The sequence below is a fragment of the Trachypithecus francoisi genome, unplaced genomic scaffold (assembly GCF_009764315.1).
Source record: "Trachypithecus francoisi isolate TF-2019V2 unplaced genomic scaffold, Tfra_2.0 Lachesis_group21, whole genome shotgun sequence".
NCBI lineage: Eukaryota > Metazoa > Chordata > Mammalia > Primates > Cercopithecidae > Trachypithecus > Trachypithecus francoisi.
Genome location: NW_022681467.1, coordinates 48,679,205 through 48,703,789, shown reverse-complemented (window position 1 = coordinate 48,703,789; position 24,585 = coordinate 48,679,205). Strand labels below are relative to the sequence as shown.

The 24,585-nt window shown below is 42.1% G+C and overlaps 1 protein-coding gene across 2 annotated transcripts in view; it reads right to left on the bottom strand.

Moving 5' to 3' along the window:
- TSHZ2 (teashirt zinc finger homeobox 2) overlaps nt 1-24,184 on the bottom strand; it is a 515,416-nt gene extending 491,232 nt beyond the window's left edge. Inside the window, exon 1 of one of the 2 annotated variants that reach the window (XM_033186765.1) lies at nt 23,093-24,184. In XM_033186765.1, the coding sequence (XP_033042656.1) occupies nt 23,093-23,132 (40 nt within the window). In that variant the 5' untranslated portion in view covers nt 23,133-24,184. The remainder of the gene's footprint in view (nt 1-23,092) is intronic. The other variant, XM_033186764.1, reaches the window with a different exon arrangement.
- Between the last annotated feature and the right edge of the window lie 401 nt (nt 24,185-24,585).

Below are 24,585 nucleotides of genomic sequence, written 5' to 3'. Positions count from 1 at the left end.
AAAAGAAAAGAAAAAGTAAATAACCTAGATTGGAACCTCAGTTTGCTTGAGTTCAAAGCACTCGGTTGGAACCCTATAGAGAACGCAGTATACAGCTATGGACTCTGCTGGCCCCGCGTGCATTCCTCCCTTTTTTGGTAATGCCACTTTGATTTTGCTTTGGCAAATCATTCTGGATGCACACAGCCAGAGAAAGTGATTGGTTTGGGGAGGGTCGGGGAAACCTATGTAGGCCAAGGACAACCCCAGAACATTTGCTGGAGGTCCTTGGAGAGAGATGTTCTTTTCTGCCAGTGGCTAAGCCAGATGGACGATGAGGCTAGGTGGTTGCTGCGACCACCCCATGTAGGGATTCTGAATGAGAAGCGAGGTTAAAAAACATTAAAGATGGAGCTTACCCCAACCCCATCGCTTGGGTCTCTGTATCTGTAGCTGTGAAGCTGGAGCTCCGCTGAGTCACTCAGATGCTGGATAATGTATCACAGGCAACAGCAGGGTTCATCAAGATAAAAAAAAGTTTGACTTCTAGAGGTGCTGAGGTTAGGTAATTGGTGTGACTTTGGAATCAAACACACCTGATCTTCAATCCTGGCTCCACTATATGTCTTCTATCCGAACTAATTACTTCACAGCTCTGTGTCTCAGTTTGCATATCTGGAAAACAGGAATAATAGTCTACCTCCTCAATTGAAAGGGAGGCTAAATGAGCCTCAAGTGCACGTGGGACAGAACCTGGCACGTGGTGGACTCTTGGAAATGTTAACGCGTCTGGTTGTCAGTTTCCAGGAGCAAAATAGAGGGAAGGAGACACAGGGAAACCAAGTCGGTTTGATTAAAGGTTGTGATGAGCAATCAAAAAGACTCAGCGTGGCCAATCAGGAAAAAATCTGGAGAACGTCATGGCACATTATGGCTCATAAGAGCTGACCAGGGGCTAATGTGCAGGATAGAGGGCACCTGGGTTCAGGAAGGATTCATCTGAAGGGAAATCAGGGAACCATTGCTAATGAAAATGTCAGGGTCCACCTGTGATAAAATCCGGGTAGGAATCACAATTAGATCCAGAAACAAACATATAGACATGAGCTTGAATTCCTAGGGAGCCACAGATCATCTTTATGCATTCATTCATTCATTCATTCATTCATCCATCCATCCGTTCATTCATCCATCCATCCATCCATCCGTCAATCCATCCATCCATCCACTCATCCATCCATCCATCCATCCATCCACCCATTCATCCATCCATCCATCCATCCATCCATCCATCCATCCATCCATCCATCCATTCATCCATCCATCCATCCATCCATCCATCCATCCATCCATCCATTCATCCACTCATCCATCCATCCATCCATCCACTCATCCATCCATCCATCCATCCATCCATCTATCCATCCATCCATCCATTCATCCATCCCTCCATCCATCCATCCATCCATTCACCCATTCATCCATTCATTCATCCATCTATTCACCCATCTATTCATCCATTCATTCACCCATTCATTCTTTCAACTAACATTTCCTGAGCCCTTACTGGGTGCCTTCTTCTGGACGTTATTCTGGGCATTCCATTGCTAAACTCTGAAGGCAGAGGCTGTGCCTTGTTTATCCTGATAAGCCCTGACACACAGCACGGGGGCCAGAAAACAATATAAATTAATGAATATCTGCTAAATGAATAAAAGGCAGACTCTCAAATACACATATTCCTTTCAGGGAACTTATCTTGCACTAATTTGTTTGATCTATCCATCCCTTCTTCCCTCAAGCCGTTTCCAAGCCTCTTTTGTGTTATTCTTGGAATGAGATTTATACCCTGGAAAAGCTACATGGCAGCATCAACTTCAGCCCAGCAAGGTTTCCAGATCAAGTCCTCACCCCACAAACTTCCCTTTGCTCCTCTGGAAGGCAAGCGTGGCCTTTTACTTTTTCTGTGTTTCTCGCATAGAAAATTAAAACATCTCAATCCACAAATTGGTTTGTTCAGTGTACTATATGTCACAATTGTCATTTTCATGATTGCAAAACCTGTAAGAAGCCCTTCCCCTTGTCTTCATTTATGGTTTTTTTCTTTTAATAAGGAAGGTGGTAAGTTTCCATTGCTACTGTTTTTTCTTAGGGGACTCCCCATTAACTTTTCCAAATCCTTCCCTCCACTTCAGGAAAGCAGCTTAAAGTATGTGCCTAAGAATTCCAATCTGCAGTTACAGACAGGCATCCCTGCTTATTTTTATTTGTCAGAGTGCACTGGCAGATTCCAAAGTCAAACCAAAGCACAAAACTTTTCTTGTGGAGGGGTGCTCAGGGGACTGTGATCTAAAATGAAAATGAGATCACGGTTTAAAAACAACAACAACAAACCTCACACAGTGCATTGTTACACGTTTGAAAACATCTCTGTATTCCTTAAATGTTCTGCTAAGAGTACTAACAGGTCAGTCCACAGGAAATGCAAGAATATGTTATATTTTAATCAGGGCACATAAAACACTGTCTAGAATGTTATGTTGCCCCGGGGAATGCAGTGAGCAGGGAACATTTACAAACTGCAGGTCAGTCTCCCCATTACATCACTGTGAAAAAAAATAAATTTATGAGGTTAAATTATATGGATGTTATATATTGGAAATGTTAGCCCATTCCCAAATGAGAATGTTGGCTGAAATAGCCAGATTCCCAGAGAGAAATTTCAAAGTCCTTCTATTGTGGATGTTTTTATGGTAACTTTCCACAAAGCAGTGAAGACTTATTCTTTGGAGATAATGAAATGAATATAAAAAAAGAGAAGCCTAGGAAAAAAACCTCTAAATTCCAATCGAGAGGGCACCTAAAAGAGTTGCTTACATTATTCTTCTCCTGAGATGATAATACAGAAGTTATTTTGTGGAACTTACTCATGATTTATTTGATCTATTCCTCATCTAAGTGATTGGAAACACAGATGTTGATGCTATAACTTTGCTTCCAGTAAATAATTCCTCAAAGGACTCACATTTGTTTAACCTTAGTCACAAGATGATAAAACTTATTAAACATTTATGGAGGCAGCAACACAATTCTGTTGGTTTATGTGTTTGGCAAGTTTGGAAACTCATTTCCCCAACTTTTCCACCTTCCTTTCACCTCTTTTAAAGAAAAAAAATATCTTTGAGGAAATTCCTGTACCTGGATTATGAAGATTTTTTTTCCCTTCATTCTTTGTCTCTGCACTTGTGGCTGCAGTTTGACAGTAAACAGAAGGGCTGCCATGCTGATCTTAAGGAACAATAATTAAACCAAAGGGACAGGAGACAAGGGGCTCCTATGGGATCCACAGAGGAAGAATAAAAGCCCCACTGGGGAACTGTTTTCTTACGATTGCTAGTCTGTTTCTGAGATAAGCAAATGTTCATGAGTGCCACATGCATGCATCAGTTTATCCATTTGACATTTACTAAGACCCTACTCCAGTCAGCTCTGTGAGTATAAATAACTGGGGTATCTAAATATTCCGAAGGCCTGGAACCTTAGAGAACCCCTTGTTCATTAATTAATTCATTCATTCATACATTCATGCATTCAACCCAAACACCGACTGTGTTCCAGGTATTGCAAAAGAATTGTTCCCACAATTCCTAAGATGAATCCCTGACACTATAGGACATGTGGCATGGAGAGGAAGAGAGGCAAGGAAATAGACAATACAATAGGGTGTGGAGCTTCCGGTACTATCTGTCTCTTATACATTTCCCATCGAGAGCAAATTTTCCTGAGCAGGGGACATCCTGTGTAACAGTGGTTCTGTTTTTCTCTCACCAAGCCGTGACCAGAAGGTCAGGGTACAGTGCCACAGGGGAACCCCCAGGGAAACACACTGTGACGTTGGCTTCATGTTCACAGGGAAAATCCTGAAGAGTTTTGTGGTGATTCCATTAGTAGCGTAGTTGGCAAGAACTCATGCACATGCCAGGTCCACCACAAATGCAAAATCATGCATCAGAAAAGCTTTTCACATTCTCCCCCAACACACACACTAATACCCACAACATATATACTCCACACAAAATCATGCATTATAGAGGCTTTCACACTCTCTCCCCCAATACACACTAATACTCACAACATACATAATCCACACAAAATCATGCATCAGAAAAGCTTTCACACTCTCTCCCCCAATACACACACTAATACCCACAACATACACAATCCACAGAAAATCATGCATCAGAAAAGCTTTCACACTCTCTCCACCCACAGAACACACACTAATACCCACAATATACATAATCCACACAAGATCATGCATTATAAAAGCTTTCACACTCTCTCCCCACTACAACACACACACTAATACCTACAATATACATAATCCACACAAAATCATGCGTCAGAAAAGCTTTCACACTCTCTCCCCCAACACACACGCTAATACCCACAATACACATAATCCGCACAAAATCATGCACCAGAAAAGCTTTCACACTCTTTCCCCCCACAACACACACACTAATACCCACAACATACATAATCCACAGAAAATCATGCACCAGAAAAGCTTTCACACTCTTTCCCCCCACAACACACACACTAATACCCACAACATACATAATCCACATGAAATCATGCATCAGAAAAGCTTTCACACTCTCTCCCCCAACACACACACTAATACCTACAATATACATAATCCACACAAAATCATGCGTCAGAAAAGCTTTCACACTCTCTCCCCCAACACACACGCTAATACCCACAATACACATAATCCGCACAAAATCATGCACCAGAAAAGCTTTCACACTCTTTCCCCCCACAACACACACACTAATACCCACAACATACATAATCCACAGAAAATCATGCACCAGAAAAGCTTTCACACTCTTTCCCCCCACAACACACACACTAATACCCACAACATACATAATCCACATGAAATCATGCATCAGAAAAGCTTTCACACTCTCTCCCCCAATACATACACTAATACCCACAATATACATAATCCACACAAAATCATGCATCAGAGAAGCTTTCACACTCTCTCCCCCACCACAACACACATTAATACCCACAACATACATCAAACATGTTCACATTACAACACACATAATATACATGTATTCACAACTCATATACACAATAAAAGAGACCTACAGCAGAAATACACAATCAAAATATACATACAGTGTAACTAAGTCATTCTGGGTAAAATATACGCACAGTGTTCTCAATACACATTGGTAATAGACCCAATACACACATACACACACACACACGTACATCCCAGTTCTAAGGATGATGTTGGTGGTCTTGGTTAGGAAAAGCATGTTGTACCACGTGGACCTTCTAAACCTTGGAGTTCTGTCTTATTTATTTATATTTCTACCCCCTGGACCTACAAGTGAGCCTCAATATATGTTTGCTAAACTGCATTAAACTGAAGTTTAACTGTTTAAAGTGTTAAATTGCAGGATTGACTATCGTTAACAATTCATCTTGTAACACAAAATCCAACGGCTCTTCCTTCCCTGACCCGACCCCATCCACACACCAGTAGCACCCCAGGAGCTCGGCATCTCTAAAGCCATAGCTGTCCAGCTCTGAAGCTTGATCTGTTACCAACACTGAGGACAGGTGTGATTTATTTTCTGTTGTTCATGCTTTTCTTTTTACTTCTCCCTCTTCCCCGCCCCACCCCAAGGCAGCTACTCACAGTTTTCTTAACACACTCATTATTGGGATTATTGATATATTTTATTTACACTCAGCATACTTAAGTCAAGCAGGCATTTTGGAAGTGCCTACTAGATACACATTTTTTGATTAGAGGGGTAGACATCTTTGGTTAGAGGGGTAGACATTTTTGCTTAGAGGGATAGACAGCTCAGCGAAGTTACCAAAAATATTCCAATTATAAAATATTAGCTGTTTCAATAATGTTTATTTTTTTCCCAAATGATTTTCTTACTACATGCAGTAAATTTTTCATAACTGTTCTTCTCCACGTAAATTACTTATGTGAAGATTGTAAAAATTACCACCAATATTCAGTACAGGATTTTGTTCAATGATGAAAAATTTGAAACATGCTAAATGTCTATTAACAGAGGAACTGATGAATGAATGAAAATGTACATTCTTATGATGGAATATTACAAAGTACATAAAGATAAATTAGTTTTATATATACATATAATTTGTATGTATATATATTAAAACCTATCATCTCTCTCTTTCTTTTTTCTATCTATCTATTTACTTGGATAGAGTCCACACATAAAGTAAAAAAAAAAAAGCAAAAAAAATTGCAAAATATAGTGTGAAACTATTTACCCAATCTTTTAAAAACATATACAAAAGAATAATAATTCTTCTAGCAACATATACATGCATGTAAAACTATAAATAACAGAAGATATGCCCACTAGATTTTTAATAGTGCCTCTCTCTAGGGAGAGACTGAGAAAGGAAATAATAACTAAAATTTGTTGAATTCTTATTATGCACCAAGCACTGTTCTGAGTATGTAATAAGTATCACCTTTTTAAGTTCTCATAAGACCTCATGGAAGCAAGAATTCTCCTTATGCCTATTTTACAGGGGTGAGACTTTAAGCTTGTTGTTCAAAGAATACCTAACTATTTGTAAAGTTTAATTATTTTATATCTGAAATTGATTGATCAAGTGAAATAAACTCATCTTATTTTTTTTTTTAACAGTTCTTTCTCTCTTCTGTTCCATCTGACTTCCCACCCAATACTAACAGAGTATTAATGTTAAAGACAATAAAACAGGATGATCATTTCATTCCATTTCTTATTAGATTAACCTCAAATCAGATGGCAAGGCAGTTTGCCAAACTTTGTTTTAACACAATGGTTTGTTTTACAATGTGACCCACTAAAAAGGAAATAAATAAACAAAATGTTAAAAAAAAAAAAAAACTTATCACCAACAATAACTAAAAACAATTGATTTTGTGTGTGTGTGCAAGACAGATCCTATCATGATTTCTGGTGTAGACAACATTTTCCCTCTCAGATAGGATCCCTTGAATTTCATGTTCACCTTTCTTATCCTATTATTTGGAGTATTTATTTAAGCATCACCTACAGTTAAATACTTACAAATACAAGATATCTTTTAGGGATCTTGGCTGTAAACCTGTGAGGGCAGCTTTTCATTTGCTAAAATAAATAACAGGGCAGTGTCATTGCATGAGTTCCATATTTTTTGACGGCCAGGAAGAATCCTGGAGCCTACAAGAGATTTATGAGGAACAGATGAGCAGTGTCTGACTTAAGGACACATCCTCAGAGATGCTGTGGAGTGGGTGAGCATGATTCTTACTGAGACACCCCAGATGGACTGTGTTGGGGGTTTTCATGATGTTTTTCTACTTTTGTGTAGTGAAACAGGAATGGATTTACGAAAATGCTGCCGTGGATAGCATAAGAGGTTTTAAAAGTCCTTTATTCTTTTTCTTTTTCTTCATAGGTTGAAATTTTAAAGATGGTGTTTGGGGATTTAAATAAGTAGGGATGATTTTTTTCTTCTTCTATGACACAATTGACTTACTTCAACCTGGGGAAACACTAAATTTCAGTTCATGGCCTTGGTCTCCATGTATCCATACTAGACTGTGGAAGTTTATTTATGTGAGTCTGTGCTGTTAAGCATTAAATACTATGAGGAACAACAAAGTATCGTGTCTGAGAGCTTGGACTCTGATAGGTGGGCCGCTTCAGTATCCTATCTAAAAGCTTGTCGTCATCTTAGTCATGCTCCTTGAAATTTCCAAAACTTACATTACCGTATCTATTCAATTGGCCAATAATCATAGCCAGCTTACGGGATGTCTCAGGGAGAGACTGTGTATAAACAAACTGAATGTAGCCAGTGCTTGGTAAATGTTAGGTACAAGCTTAGTCCTTTTGGCTTAGTTGTTATATGAGTCAAGAAGTGGTAACCATTAAGATGATGATAGTCGTGATTAGTGTCATGTTCATCATCAGCACCATCATCATTTTTACCACATTCACCCATGGGGCACCGGTACTACATAGAAAGGGCTTGGAAGTCTGACTCAGGAAAGGAGATCAGGAAAGAAAAAAGGAAATCAAGGAAGAATAAAAAAGAAGAGAAGTCATTGAAAAAGTATGAAAAAATATGAAATAGACAACAAGAAAGTAGAGGAGATTCCAAAAAAATACCACCCAGGTTTTCTGCCCTCATTCTATAGAGTCTTCAGAATTGTAGGGTGTAAGAAATAAAGAATCAAGAATCAAGTCAGAGATCCCTTTTGCTTCTTTCTTGTTTCACTGATCTGGAACCCAGGTTGCCAGCTGGCTCCCAAGCAGACAAAGCCCTCTTAAATTATTTTCTGGATTGCTTGTCTTTCTCCTTCTTTTTTTTTTTTTTTTTTTTTTTTGAGACGGAGTCTCGCTCTGTCGCCCAGGCTGGAGTGCAGTGGCCAGATCTCAGCTCACTGCAAGCTCCGCCTCCCGGGTTTACGCCATTCTCCTGCCTCAGCCTCCGGAGTAGCTGGGACTACAGGCGCCCGCCACCTCGCCCGGCTAGTTTTTTGTATTTTTTTAGTAGAGACGGGGTTTCACCGTGTTAGCCAGGATGGTCTTGATCTCCTGACCTCGTGATCCGCCCGTCTCGGCCTCCCAAGTCTTTCTCCTTCTTAATTGAAGACTTTTCTGGGCTCTGTTTCGTACTGAGACCAGGTAGACGAATGCGTAGATGCACGCATTTCCTCGCTGTAACACAATAGAGAGACTTCTTATGTTTTTTTTTCCGTTCACTAAAAGCCATAAGTGAAAATGGACCCCTCAAACAACTTTGAAACAACTTTTAAAATATAAGTGCTTTGGCATTTTGGGGTAGGGGAGAGAGAGAGGGGGAGGGAAGACAGAGAGAGGAGAGAAAGAGTAGAAAAAAGGGAACTTACATAAATTTTATGTACTTTTTCCTGTTATCCTGTAATTCAAATGGATTAATGTATATCTAATGTACAAATTCCTAGATTCATGGGCCTCATTCCTCTCCTATGGAATCAGAATCTCTAGGCTATAGGTCTGGAATCTGCAAATTTGCATTTTAGCAATTTCTCCAAGTGATGAGTATACCAAATAAAGGTTGAGAACCACTCCTCTCTTCTGGATGCAACACTAGGAAATCATTCCCATTCCTTCCATATTTGCAAATTTTGGGGGGTAAGTAAAGACTTTCCTGAGCTTCCCGTTGATATCCTGGGAGAGGAGATTCCTTCAGATTTCCATAGTTTTTGGAAGTTTTAATGAAAGCCTCTATCTTCTGGGGGCTTCTTGACAGCCCTTACTCACAGCTTCTTCGTGCACCTTGCCCTGACCTGGCATTGTAGTGTCCTCACATCATTCTAGCCCCTCTTCACAGCTTGTGCAACATCTTCCCCCCTCCTCCACACACACACAACACACACACAATACACACACACAACACACACACACACAATTGGTTTTTTTACACGTTTCTTTAAAACTATTCCTTCTTTTTTTCTTGCCCTAATTTTATTTTAAAACAAAAATTTATGTCATAGTCAATGAAAACCCCATATCATTTGCTATACATTGATGGTAATCAGACAATGAAAGTCTAAGATTATTACTATTTTTTTTTTTTTTTTTTTTGAGACGGAGTCTCGCCCTGTCGCCCAGGCTGGAGTGCAGTGGCCGGATCTCAGCTCACTGCAAGCTCCGCCTCCCGAGTTTAAGCCATTCTCCTGCCTCAGCCTCCCAAGTAGCTGGGACTACAGGCGCCCACCACCTCGCCCGACTAGTTTTTTGTTTTTTTTTTTTTTTTTTTTTTTAGTAGAGACGGGGTTCACCATGTTAGCCAGGATGGTCTCGATCTCCTGACCTCGTGATCCGCCCGTCTCGGCCTCCCAAAGTGCTGGGATTACAGGCATGAGCCACCGCACCTGGCCATTATTTCATTTCTTTACTGGATATCTTTGCTTGCTAAAGTCTCTGAATCTGAGATCTGCTCTTTCTGACAAACAAGGGTGAGAGGTGTTAAAAATAGGCTATTATCAAAGACTTTCTCTTGACTTACCAGAGGCATTGAAATGGTATTGAAGAAGGGACATTACTTTCACTACATGATTCAATGCTGCTTAATCTACACTAATGGTAGGGACATGCTTATTGGGATAACTCTGGCTTAAATAATGTTCAAGGATGGGCTTGCTTCCTCATTAAAACTGCATCATTGGAGATGATGGTTTTTTTTTTTTTTTTTTTTTTTTTTTTTGAGGTGGAGTCTCGCTCTGTCGCCCGGACTGGAGTGCAGTGGCTGGATCTCAGCTCACTGCAAGCTCTGTCTCCCAGGTTTACGCCATTCTCCTGCCTCAGCCTCCCGAGTAGCTGGGACTACAGGCGCCCGCCACCTTGCCCGGCTAGTTTTTGTATTTTTAGTAGAGACGGGGTTTCACCGTGTTAGCCAGGATGGTCTCGATCTCCTGACCTCGTGATCCGCCTGCCTCGGCCTCCCAAAGTGCTGGGATTACAGGCTTGAGCCACCGCGCCCGGCCGGAGATGATGGTTTGAGTCAGTGCTCTCTAACCCTTCCCCCTAGAGACATGCTTTTGGCTCCTTGGGTTTTCTCATTTTAACTCCTAAGCACCATGTCACCACCATTCACTCCTTCAAATAATATTTATTGAGCACCATCTATGTGCCGGGTCTCATGGACATGAAAGCAATGAGACACAACATCTGCCCTTCAAAGTCCATAAGGTCAGAGTCATGGTGATGATTTTAATAATTTAACATTTATTGGGCACTCACTGTATGCAAAGCACCATTTCAAGTGCTTTACTGGTATTAATACTTGACTTCTCCCAACTACCCAGAAGGGGATTTTATTATCTCCATTCTACCAATAAGGAAATCAAGGCATGGAGAGGATTATTAACTTGTTAATAGAATGACTAAAATGTATTGACCACTTACCATGTATGTACCATTCACCATTTTCTTCATTGCAAATACCACAGTGTTAAGTGTATCATGTGGTTTATCTCAATTAATCCTCATAAAAAACCCTATGAAATGAGTCCTTTTATTAGGTCTGTTTTGCTAATGAGAGAACAAATTCTGGGAAGCAAAGATGCCTGAGGTCACACCAAGATGAAATAATCATTGGAGAGAAATCGAACCCATGCCTGTCTGTCAGACTCCAGGATCCATCCCCTTGCCCAGGGACTGAGTTGTCTAACGGGGGTGGAGAAATACGTGAATAAGCCATTCCAGGACTCCAGGAAATGTGCTTGGAAAAGTGTGGCCTCTTTCCCTGTATGGCCGATTCTAGAATGTATGCGGCTTCCAACACTTTTCTTGGTTTCCACTTTGGCTCAGAGAACGATAGACTGACAATCTGCAGTAAGACCCTTACACATAACTGGAGGAGAAAAATAGAAGACAGAATTAGAGAAAATATTCATGGCTAACCTAGTCTGATTTTTCCTGTACAGCTTTCAGTAGACGCCTCTTTTTCACTCGCACCTGTCTGCAACCTTGTGATCTCTCTCCGGACCACTGCCATGGCTCCTCCGCCATCGATCTGGTCCAACTCTGCATAGCCTTTGACTGCATTGATGTAGACTCCTCTTGAGTGGTTGCTCGCAACCTGGGTCCCTGATAAATCGCAGGGCAGCCAGAGGACCCTATCAAACCTAAGTCAGATCCTGACTCTGCTCCTGCACCATCCGAGGCACCCCACCTCAGTGACAGCCCCAGTCCCTTGCTTGCTTATCCTTACCCTCCCTGCTCACCCTCCCCGTCTGCTCCGGCCACCCAGCTTCCCATCTGCTCCTCCTGTTCGTCCCAGTAGCTCTAGCCCCAGATGTTCAGCTGTGCCCGTCACTGTCTTCCTCCAGAGAGGGGCAGTTTTCTTCCAACCGCTTCACACCAGACCCACTCTCAGTATCACTTCCGCAGACAGGGACCTTTCCTGACCATCTTATTCAAAACAGCCACTTCCTGTCATGCTCTACTCCTGCAAACACCCTCTGCAGACACCAGACCCTGACACATGGAACTGTCTGCTGGCTGGTCTCTGGTCTGCCCTCCGCACTCAATGTAAGCTCCAGGAAGGCAGGCACTTTGTCATTCGGATGTAAGGCTTCAGTTCCAGCGCCTCCTACAGCGCCTGGTACACAGCCACAGCGTCCCTCCCATCATCACACTTGTTCATGAAGGTCCTAAGGCAGGCGGCAGAATCTCCCCCGTGCTCTCCAGGATCCCAAATCTCTTTGTCCTAAGATCTTAACAGGCAGCAGCCAGCTTCACTTCTTCCTGCTCTCAGGCACTTATCTGGAGGTGACAATTAAAAAGTGAAGAAGGCGTTACCAGGAAACAGCCGTAGCCTATTCCCATTAGCTTAACAACCCCTAAGCTGTGCCGCCTGGCGCCTGAGGGGATAAGCGCGGGTTCCCCGTGGGGTAGGGGCAGAGTCGTCAGGTCCTGGGGGGCTGGAGCACCTGGAGAGTGCAGGCCAGGAAGGCGCTTGGAGAGTGCGCAGGGAGAGGCTGAACCTCAGGGTCAGAAATGAGGACCCTCCACCCTTCCCCTCCATCCATGTTCTCAGCAAGCACTGTCTAGAAGATGAATGAACAATATTTACCGCACAAAGGGATATCACTGCTCTTCAATCGAAGGCCCATGACAAGATGAGCAAAATACAAGATTAAGACGAAAATCATCGTCTTTTGGTCATGAATAGGTTCTAATTTGAAACATATTCTAAGAACAGCTAGGATTTGCAATTGGTCCAGAGGTCTGCTAAAAGTTTTAGACCTATGGAAGAGATCCTTATGCTTGAAAGTAGTTAATTAGTATACAAAGCAATACGCGAATGAAAGTATTCATTCATTTCTTTACAGTTTCATTTATTCATTCATCAGGAAATATTTGGTTAGTGCCTAATACGTGCCAAGGACTAACTCAGGTGCCTAGATTTCTCTCAGAATTCCTGCAGAAAAGAAAACGCAATTAAGTGCAAGAATAAAAAACATTCATTTGTGAGGGGGATCCCATGTAAAGACTGGGCCCTCACCAAGAGTTTTATATGCGTCACATAATCGAATTATCACAAAAAAAATGTGAGGTGAGCAAAATCCTTATCCCCATCTGACAGATGAAAAAGCTGAGGTGCAATGAGGCGAGGAAACTTGCTTCTGAGTGCACAGCTGGCTGCAGTTGGACCCCAGGTCTGCTTGACTCTTAACGATGCCTTTCCACAGCCTTGCCATGTCATCCATCACAGCACCAATCTCTCTATGAAGGCTGGGAATGTGTTTTTATCTCCAGCTGCCACCTCTATCATCCTAAGCATCCTACTCACCATCACTAGGGCTGGGTAAGTAGACCAAGAAAGCAAACATGCCCAAGTCCATCATCACTTTTGAAATACAAACAGGACCTATGTTCAACTAATAACCGAATCAGATCACATCACCTCCTTAGGCCTTTGGCATTTCCTCCTTCATCTGCCTGGACTCCTTCTCCCAGCCTCGTGCTTGGCTAGTCTCTCACTTTTTTCAGGTCTGATCAAATCACCACTTGAGAAATAGCTCCCCTGACCACTCTCTATAACATGACAACCCTCCATCACTCTCTACCGCATGAAGCCAGGTTTATTCTTATGAAATGCAATCAGGACTATTCAATATACTGTTATATATTTATTTGTTTGTTACCTTTTTAGGCTTGCCCACAAGAATATTAACTGTGTGAGGGCAGGGGCATCTCTATTCTTGTCTACTTTATTTCTGCAGCACCTAGAACAATACCAGGCACATGATAGATGCACAGCCAATATTTGTTGAACAAATGAATGCAGGTACATACATATGAAATAACATCCCTTAAAGAGACAACTTCAGATGAGAGGAGTTGGCCTGAAGATTCTATCCGCAAAAGGCAGCATCCTCCATCTAGGCTCTCAATTTACCCCCATAACTTTAGATATCACAGTAGATGCAGGGGGAGAATAGTAAGACTGAGGGTTCTTCCTTGGGTCCTTCCTGGCAATTTGCTGTGACTATTCTAGATAAACGATCATAGTACATTAAATGCATGGGCCTTGGAAGCAGAAAGAGCTGAGTTTAAAACTCAGCTTGGCCACTGCACGACCTTGAATGAGTTATCCTGCAACTTACTCAGATTCTCATTAGTAAAACAGGGATTATACTCGAAAGTTATAAGGAACAGGACTCAGCCAGAGGTCCCCTCCTCTGAGAGGTCTCCCCTGACCATTCACATCTCTGTTGTCCCAACTCCTGCTCTCACAATTTTGCTTTTATAAAGCTATTGTCATCATGAAGCTTTTTTCTATACTGAAATGATCTTTTGCTTTATAAATTTGTTTGTATATTCTCTAGCTTCCCCCAGTTGGAGGGCAAGATCCCCAGGGATCATCTCCATCCTATTCACCTCCAGGTCCCAGGTAGTAGAACAGCATCTGGCACATAGTAGGAACTCAAGACATAACTGCCGTGTAAACGAATAAATGTAAACATATGAGGCCCTTGGTATGTAAAAAGCACTTGTCTAGTGGCAGGTATCATTGTTACCGTTGTTGGTGGTGCTATAAATTCTATTTCTTGGGAAAAAACATTTTTTTTTGAGCTGGTGCCGGACTCCAAACAGTCCAGCGTGAGTCTGCCTCAGGAGAAGAGGTTAAAACATTACTTAGCCATTGTGTTTCCAGACTTACAAATCAAAATGCATCCATATCTGGTTTCTTTCAAGCCCTGGACCCCTTGTTCTATGATAATTGGTAAGTTGCTTATTTCCTGGTTAATATAAATTTTCCATGGTCTGGTTATTCAGGGTAAAGACACACTGTTCCCTCATATCCCTGTGGCGCCTAAAAGTTTCAGCACACTTTCTCAGCCCTCATCTGATACAATCCTTTCCACACACCTGGAACATATAAAGAACTACGATTGCCCCCATTTTATAGATTAGAAAGTGGAAAGCAGAGATTTGAGCAGCCTGCCCAAGTTTATGCGGCCAAACAAGAATTAGACCTAGAGACTTGAACATGAATCAGTCTGACTCTAAAACCTCACATTCTTATCCAGAGAGTAAGGTTTATCTCTAGAGCTTGCCTGGGGCTAAATAACTAGCACAGGGCAAGCCTGCAACCAGAACCCAAGTCATTTCCCCTTACTCTGCTGTTCCATCCACAGTCCCAAATCTAATCCCAAGGGGGAAAACAAGAAGAAGCACTCAGCAGTGTACCCAACTTTCTAATAAAGGAAAATAGCCAAAGGCAATTCTGATATAAAACGCATTTATGGCTTTTCATTTTGGCATTTCTTCTGTACCAAATGGTACCATACGCATAGAATAGATTTGACTCTTCTCTACAGCGTCATCTTGGCCCAGAAGCTATTCATATCCCTCTGGGGTATAAAAGAGAGGCTCCTAAATACATAACAAATTCCAAGGATCTGATAAATTGAAGTGATTTAAAGTAAGCCCTGTGTAGTTTATATAGAGATATTTAAATGCCACTGCTCTCACTTAGACAAGTCATTTTTCCCCTATAGAAGACCTTGACCCTCTGTCTCATTTTGTATCTCCCATGTCACCAGGTTTCATGGATTTTTCATGATCCAGTAAAGCATTACGGAAGTTTCTTTCAAATTCATTACAGAGTTGCTTGCTGCCAACTCTGTTTTTATCTCATTCTGCACTTCATAACTATTTTCATTAAAAACAATAACTGTATTCTACCCACATTAATATCTAAACTATATAATTTCCATAGAAATGGCTTAGATGTGGCTTTAAGAAGAAAGCTCACGGGTGATTTTAGAGTATTCCTTCAGTTCTGAAATCACTCAAGTAATTAAGACCAGTGATCTTAATTTTTGTACTAACAAACTGCAGAATGCTGGCTTTTTTTTTTTTTTATTTATTTTTTTTAACCCCACCTTAGTGTCTACCAGCATTGTGGAAACATGAGGCCTTTCCTCTATCATAAATGGACACGATAGCTTTTCAATTAAATTAGTCTTTGGAGAGAGATGCAAAAGAGCTAAAAAGCTCCTTTAAAAATCTTCCCTGCTTCACCGCTTCTCATTTGCCAAGAAGAGATGTTTAGTTAAAATGCAATACTGTTGTCTTCTTATCCTGCCGCAACAAAGTTCTCTCGATCTTGAACCCTGAGCTGGCTATCTTATAAAGATTCCTGAGGTTTTTCTTTTGGTTTGCATGCCCACATTCGGTTTTCTGAAACAATTTTTAAAAAGGGTTGTGTAATATAGTGTCTTACATCTGTGTGTCCAGAGAGAGTTTCATTAGACCCTGTTTCAGGCTGGGGTAGCAGGTAGGGGGATATTGAAATTGTTTTTTAAATAACACAGGTGGAAAGAAAGTTCTCATTCAGATGAGCAGAATTCAAGACAAATGCTTTCAAATATGATCCAGGTATTTCTTCCCCCCATGTAATTTCTCTAAGCTCATTATCTCTAAAACTTTTGCATTGTGCGTTTTCCTGTCGTTATGCGTGGCTAAATAATACTGATATATTAATAATAGGATTATCTTGCTCTGCCTCCTGAATTTTAATTTCTAAAATTTAAAATAATTTTAGACATTACTTCAGCATCCCAGAATATTTGAGGGTGCCCAAAGGATGTCTTTTTCTATGGGGGAAATGCAAAAAATTGAGGGGAGCAACAACTGAAAATTCCAAATTGCCATTTTAATGACTTGCAAATGCCTCCAAATTATTGAATCATTTCATTCATGGAGTTTGCTTTGGAAACAAATATATCAGCAATTCCCACTCGCATCTCAGATTTCTCCTCTGTGTGTCTGTGTATGTACATAATGTCTTTGAATGGACCTCAGTCTGATACCCTCGGACAAAATAATTTCTCGGACAAAATGAGCAATATGAATCCGGCCACACTGCTGGAGACGCTCCCCATTCATGTGCAAGTTAAAGTTGAAACTACATGTTTGCAGAGATGCTTTCTCATTAGTTTGCAGACCTAGACTAGCAGGGAACAGTTGGGCTCTAAAGTCTCTAATGTTTATTACAATGTCTTAAAAATCTGATGTATCTTGAAATCTACTTTAAATGCTATCTCTACACGTTCTTCTCAGAAAAAGTTCCCAAAACAAGGGAATGAAAGGTCAGTAGGAGGGGAAAAAAAGAAATTATAAAGCCAGTGAAAATAGTGTTACATGTTAGAGGCATGTAAATAGATGGTGTTTTTTTCTTACTGTAATATTCAGGTAAGCAAGCAAGCACTCTCCACTTTCTTGTGTGGTTAGAATGACTAAATTCCTCCTGTAATCAAAGAACTGCTTGCCAGAGATCACCCTAAGGAACGTGAGAATTTCTAACTTTAAATAGAACTCGTAAAACTTAAAAAAAAATTTAAAAATACCAATTGTTACAAATGGCTGAAAAATGAATATAAAAACCTATTCTGGGGTAAGCAGACTCTATAAAGAAAGAAGGATAAGCTCTCCCTGATTACAGACTACAGTAAAAGATAGTCTGTATTTATCACAACATTAGAAAATTAAAATAAATTTCTCCCAAAGAAATAAAAATATAAAAGCGTTCTCAACTTGCGAAGCAATAAAATTATTTGTGTGCCAGGCTTCTTTTAATACCACTGTGATTTTTTTAATAAAAGTCGTTCAGTTTGATTGTAATTAAATATGCAATGAAAAAGCACTGCTTCAGGGAAACGATGCAAGACGCTCTCTGACTGTTAGTTTAATGTATTTCCAACTGACTTTGCATCAAACGAAAATGATACTCTGTGTATGCCTGGTCTTAATATAGAATTTGTTCGGCAATTTCTGTGTTTTTTAAAGGGGACATGGGTAGAAGCAGGCATTGCCTTTGAAATAGTGGCTGAGTCTTCCCAGACCATGACATTCCCAAATAAAATTGATAGTATAAATACAGTGACGGAAGGGAAGGTCGACTTTGGACATTTACCTCGTGTCAGCTAATTACAGGCACAGCACAAACATGACCAGGGCCTAGGTTTCTTCTTGGTTGACTTCCTAAGTCAGCTGCAGTGACGAACAGTGAGGCATCATTTCAATGGCTTTAAAAAATGCCAGGCTCAGTCTGTGCCCCCACCCCCATCACCAAAACCTGCTCAATGGACAGCACAATTCCCAAGGCCCTGGGAAGAGAAACAAATCAACTCAGATATTATCCTTTGGAGAAATTCCGTCAAATAAATGAGAAATCAGCTGGGATGAAATGAAAGCATAAACCTCCGTTGGAGACTATGAGAAAGGTCAAGCTGCTTCAGGGACAGACCTCCTAAAGACACTTGGGAGATATTTCTTGAGTGGTAAGCATTCCCAAAGTGTAGCAATAGAATGGGCAACTGGGAGATAAGGAAATATAAAGTGGAAGGAAAAAACGTGGACTGTTTCTGAGGAATGTTTCTCCCCTCCCCAAAAGTAACCTTCAACATTCAAACTCTTAAGCCTCAGAGAAGATTTTCATTGTCAAGAAGTTTCCCAGAGGCCCTGCTCCCTTATATAGTTTCTACTAGAACTCTCTGTCACTTGTAATCTGCTGATTAGGGTTAACGTATTGTGTCCTGATATGGCAGATTAAAAATGAAATCAATAAATGCCTAAAACAAATGGGCTTTTGAGATGTCCTATTCAATCTGAGTCTTTAAGGGTGAGGTGAGAGGTGGAAGAAGGAAATCAGGACAGGGGGTGGGAAAAGGACCACTTAAGCAATCAGTTTCCATCCAAAATGTTGTGTGGACCAAGCGATTTCAAGGTATCTTCTTTCCTTTTTCAGAGATCTGCCTTAAGTAACAAGAATGGCCAAAAGAGTTTGTGCTGCTGAGACCCTTTGGGCTTTATTGCGTCCATGCATGTGTGTGTGTGTGTGTGTGTGTGTGTGTATTTTTCCATTCATTTGTTAAAATCATACTTTTGGGCAAGTGAAGGAATCCATCGCATGAGATATTTAAATATTCAAGATGTGAACTTGTCTTTCTGAAGGATATTTAAACAAAGTGAGGGAGCCAGGGTCCTAAATCTACTTGATTCCTAGTCTCTTGAATCCTGTCCTACTTGACAGTAAATTGAAGGTAAACTTTGCCCTGAGCTGCCTGCCCCCTCCCTCCATCCTGTTGGTTGTGATTTCTGGGACCTCACCCGTTAATTCAGAGTCATCACTCTCAAGAGATGGAAAAGAGATCTCTGAGGTCATTTCTGCTCTGTTGCCGTGTTCAGAGTTGTCCCCGCTGACTATGTTTCCCATGGAAATAACCTATGTTATTAAGGTGCAAATTGCAACTTTTAAGTAATGATTGCTAATAGTCTAATGTTTACTGCCACACAAGGACATTCATGAAAACAAAATCTGCATTATTCATCTCCATATTAAATAAACAAAATAAATTGAGGGAGCTGTTCTTTCTTGCAAGACTCTCCTCAGATCTGGGTGATCAGAAAGCCTCTGAGTCAGCGAGAAGGAAACATCTAATCGCTTTGGGTGGGCAGGGGCAGAATCCTATACCTTACATATATATTAGATATTCACAAGATATGCTCACAAAAGATTTTGTGTTCTATTGCAATTGGCTGTCATTCATATAAAAACAGTTCAGGATGGTGAAATAAAATATGCCTTATATATGCGTGCGCACAGAGGCTGAGATAGGCTGTAGAAAATCAAGAGTTAGATTATAAGTCTACAATTTTAAATTTTTAACCACTCTGCATCCTGCAAAATGCAAACAAATCAAAACCCCGTTCTGTTTTATTTTACTTTCCTGCCATTTTCTCTATCTTCCTTGAAATGCATAGAAGGGAAAAATGCTGGTACTGAATCCCGCAATATTTTCAGGTAATAGTGGATGCATGTTAATGGTGAGTGAGATATACATCCAAGGAAGCAAGCATGCACACACAACACAAACCCCTGGGGTACTGTAAGCTGCTTTCTCAACTTTTTTTTTCTCGCCCTAAGTAATAGTATGGTGGAATAGCATAGCTTAAGAAAGCCAGGAAGAATGACATGTCAGAGGGAAATACTCTGATTTAGCTATTTCCTTAAAGAGAATTGTCCCCTCACGTCCCTTCCCCCTGAAGGGGGAGGAGTATAACAAATAAAGACTAAAATTCCTCATCACTTACAATATCATGCTGTTTATTCTGTTTAGATACCTGCTTTAGTAGAAAGTTCTGTCATTGATTCCTTGAAACATGGAACTTAAAATTAATAATACAAAGAAATCAAATTGCCTGGAACAGTTCTTGGGAAAAAGAGCGCTCCGAGAGAGCCTCAGCTCTGATCCACTCACAGGCTTTTTCTATCTCCCATTATTCATTAATCAAGCTAGAAATCAAGCTTTCAACATCAGTCCCTGGGTGTAATTACTTACAGTTGTGCATTGTGTTTAATTTTAAGCAGTGACAAAAGTTAGTATGTCCATAATCTTAGAACCCATCTTCTCTCCTTCCCTGGATGTTAACTGGCTACAGAACCCCAAAGTGGCTAACTTTACTGGTGAATAACCACTTCAGCTGAAATAGAGGAGGACATTGATGACCTTAGCTGAAAAAGAGAAACACTGCATGAAAAACTGTCTCCTCTACTAATATGTGAGCAAATAAATAAGGTAAGAGGGCCCTCACTGTGTACGAAATGAATTATCCTTTTTCAGCTTAAAAAGGGTTTCCCCTTCTGGTGAAAATAATAAGAATCATACAAAACAAACATACAAAGACAGTAGGAATATAATAGGCCAGAAAAGTGAAACTCTAGTTACAAGTTTCTAACACACACACACACATACACACACACACACACACCCCAATAAACTAGCCAGCACCAACAGATACAGTTTAATGAAAAGGACCTAATTTAAATAATGTGATACAGTGTTATGTTACGTACACCTGGATCCTTATCGATCGGAGGATAATTATAATCAAAGTCGAGCAATTCTGAGCAATGCACTTTTTGTAATGAGCTTACTAAAGGAGACATGTCCAGTCATTCTGGTAATTTAAATTACTGCCTAGTTGTTGATAGTCTTTACCGGAACAACAGGGGAAAAAAAAAAGAGTAATTTTCAGGGCAGTATCACTTCTTGCTGGACGGTAGCCCAGGGTTCTCTTTCGGGACAACAATAAGGACGTTATCTCTATAATGTAGCTACACTTAAACTTATGTTGCCAGAACTGATGCAGCAGGCTCACTCTTCCTGGGTCTCAAAGGCCATTGAACACATTCACAGGCTGTCAGATTGCAAAGCAGCCTAAGTTTTAGGAAATAAGTGAGTTAAATGCAGAAAGAGACAACTGCAGGAAAGAGACATTGTTTTCGAAAGAAGTAACTAGAGTTGAAAAAAGAAAACTTCACTGATGAGGCAAGTTCCATATATATGCCTCACTAAAAATATTTTAATTATTTTGCTTTTAGGGAAACGATCAGAAGATATGTGAATCCACACTTTATCAATATTTCTGCATGCCACTCGAACCAACTTATAAACAGTTAGGGAAGCAATTCTGTGCTCAGAAGGAAAGATAACTGTGGATAATATCGAAACACCTATATTGCCATTTGGACCCGAATCAGGGGAGGAAGGAGGATGAGCGTGGTGGTTCAACACATTCAGACAGAGGATGCCCACTCTCGTCAGATTCCTAACTAACTTTGGATTTGTTCTAAGGGTGACTTTGCAAAGTTTATGAAAGTGTTCCACCAAACTTCTCCCTATGTTTTGCTAGAAGTGGAACAGAATGAAATGTGGAGGTGGGTCTGCAGAAGGCCAGCCTTACCTAATGTTGCCTAAATCAAGAGGGCAAAGACAGAGAGGAAAAAACAACTAAACGTAAGCTTTTTGCAAAAGCCCTGATTCAACTAAAGGACACAAAGAAATAAAAACGCCCACATTAAAAGCCAAACAAGATAATAATTGTGCATGTCTGGCTCTGAATATAGAGGGCAAGGTTTGCGTCACTGGCACTCTGAGTTACCATGGTGAGTGATTTATTGATATATATCAAGAATGAATAGATCAAAGGCAGCGAGATGACAGGTGATCAATCAAATGTCAAATCAAAACTAGCAATCAAGTGGAAAGCTGATTTTTCAGTGGGTGGGTCTGGTAGAAGAAAAATGAACTTTCATATTACACTTCCGAGAAACAAAACCCCAGCATACTATTAAAAAAGCAATTAAGCAACCCCCCCCAAAAAAACCAACAACCTTAGAAGGTCTATTGTACTGATCCATTAACTTGTTCTTATCTTTTTTAGGGGGCAGTAAGGATTCAGATGGATAGTTCTTCCAGTACGAATCATTTCACAAAGTTTGCAACTCTCTAGGCAAAGAAAATCCAGAGCTGTTTAAATTTCTATGGGGAATTTCCCCCTCACAACCCGTTTTGCTTTTTTTGAGAGTAGGGAAATTGTTAATTAGATTTCCAAATATGGATCCTTTTAGAAAATATACGCAAAGATCCATCCATTTCCTGGGGGCATTTTGTCCACCTTGGTGATCAACGCTAAACTCCTATTGCTCGCCCCAAAGCCTGCCTGCAGCCCGAGTGTCCGGTATGCCTCACACTTCAGCGTCCCAAGCCCCAGTGAGAGGAGACGCTGTCCCTGGAGGCCAGAAGCCACTGGCACTGACCACGCAGAGGGATGCAGGGGTGGAGGTGTCTGTCTCCCTACTCCGCGCCCCAAATCCTCAATCCGACTTTGGCCCGAGAGGCAAGAAACAGACTGGGAGAAAGTTAGGGGTGGGGTAGAGGGTGGAGGAAAGAAAGTTTAAGGAGGAAAGGCTTCGTGGGATAGCTCCCCACAACCCAACCGGAGCTTAGAAGGGGAGGATTTGGGAGACCAGAGAAGGCGAGAGAGGACGGGGTTATTAGAGGGGCACCCGGCGCAAACTCCCCCGAAAAGCTTAAGTGGGTGGTGCCCCCGGGCACCCAGGGGCAAGGAGGGCGGGCGAGGAGCTCGGCGCACAGGGCAGCCCGGGCTGGGCAGCCCCGAAGCGGAGCCGTTTCTCTTACCTGCCGCCCGCTTGGGTGCCTGCTGTTTTCTCCTCGGCATCCTCTACTTCGCTCCAGTCCCACTTCTGGCGCCCCAGCCCCGAGCCGCGCGCCGGGGCCCGCTGTCTCTCTGGCCTCTCTGGGTCTCCTCCGCCTCTTGCCCGGTGGCTCCTAGGACGTCACTCGGCCTCTGTCCCCCTGACGATCCCCCCTGCAACTCCTCCACCACGGGCCAGAGACCCCCCTCTCTGGGTGGCAGACACGGGGGCTTGCGCCGGCTGCTTGGAAGTAGAGGTTGGTTCTGCCTTGTTTGTTTGTTTGTTTGTTTTGGATTTTTTTTTCTCTCTCTTTTTTGTATTTGCTTTTGGATTTTTTTTTTTGTTTTTGCGTTTTTTTTTTGGTGACTGTTGAGACACTTGATTTCTTTATTAAACATCCAAGACCGGGTTCGGATGGAAGGGACGAGGGGCGCACACGCGCCACACGCACACTCGCGCGTAAAGATAAGGAAAAAAAAAAAGGCAATCCTGGGAAGGTAGTGGGTTTCTTCTTCTTTTTCTTCTTCTTCCTTCTCCTCTTTCCCTCCTCCTCCTCCTCCTCCTCCACCTCCTCCTTCTTCTCTTCCTCCTCCTCCTCCTCGCCGATCTCTATGGCGGATTCGTGCCGGGGGGGGGAGAGCGATCACTCACTGTAGGTTTGTGGCTGCTGTCAGATTCCCGTCTGTGAGTGATATGCGAGAGGACAGGAGCGGGTTTTGGAAAGACAGAAAATCTGGAATTCACTCACTCACACACACACACACAGACACACACGCAGACACACACACACGCACTCACACGCGCACGCACCCCCGCTTCCTCGCACACACACACTCACACCCCCCACATATGCACACACACACAAACACACACACACCCTCGCACACACACACAAGACAGGGCGAGGCGATGCCAGCAAACATCGATCCCGCTGAACAAACTGAACATTAACAAACTCCTCCTCCTCCTCCTCTCCCCGCGACCTGATGACAGGGAGAAATTTACTCCCCAGCCGCAGAGCGCCAGGCAGCGGGAGCCTATTAAAGGGACAGCGTCCCGCCGGGGAGAGGGGCTGGGGGCGGGGGCCCGGGCGCGACGGCCCAGGCCCCTCCGTGCGCCCTCTCCGCCGGGCGAGGGCGTGCCCACCGGGCGCGGGGACACCCCTCCGGGAGGGGGAAGGGGCGGGGGCGGGGGAAAGGAGGTGAGGAGGGAAGGGGTGCGGGAGAAAAGGAGGCAGGGTGATGATGGCTGAACTCTGAAGCTGGGAGGCTGTGGAGGGAGATTCAGGGGGCCAGGTTGGCTGACCAGCAGGGACCATGCCCAATATTAGGAGAGGGAGAACTTAGGTTTGTTCGGGGCGGGGAAGGGGGAGGGGACCTTATCCAGTGAAGATCTCCATCCTCTAAGTCTTAACCTGCCCCCCAAAATGTCCTCCCCACGCCCCCCTCAATTTAGTGCCCCTGTCCCTCCCACCTT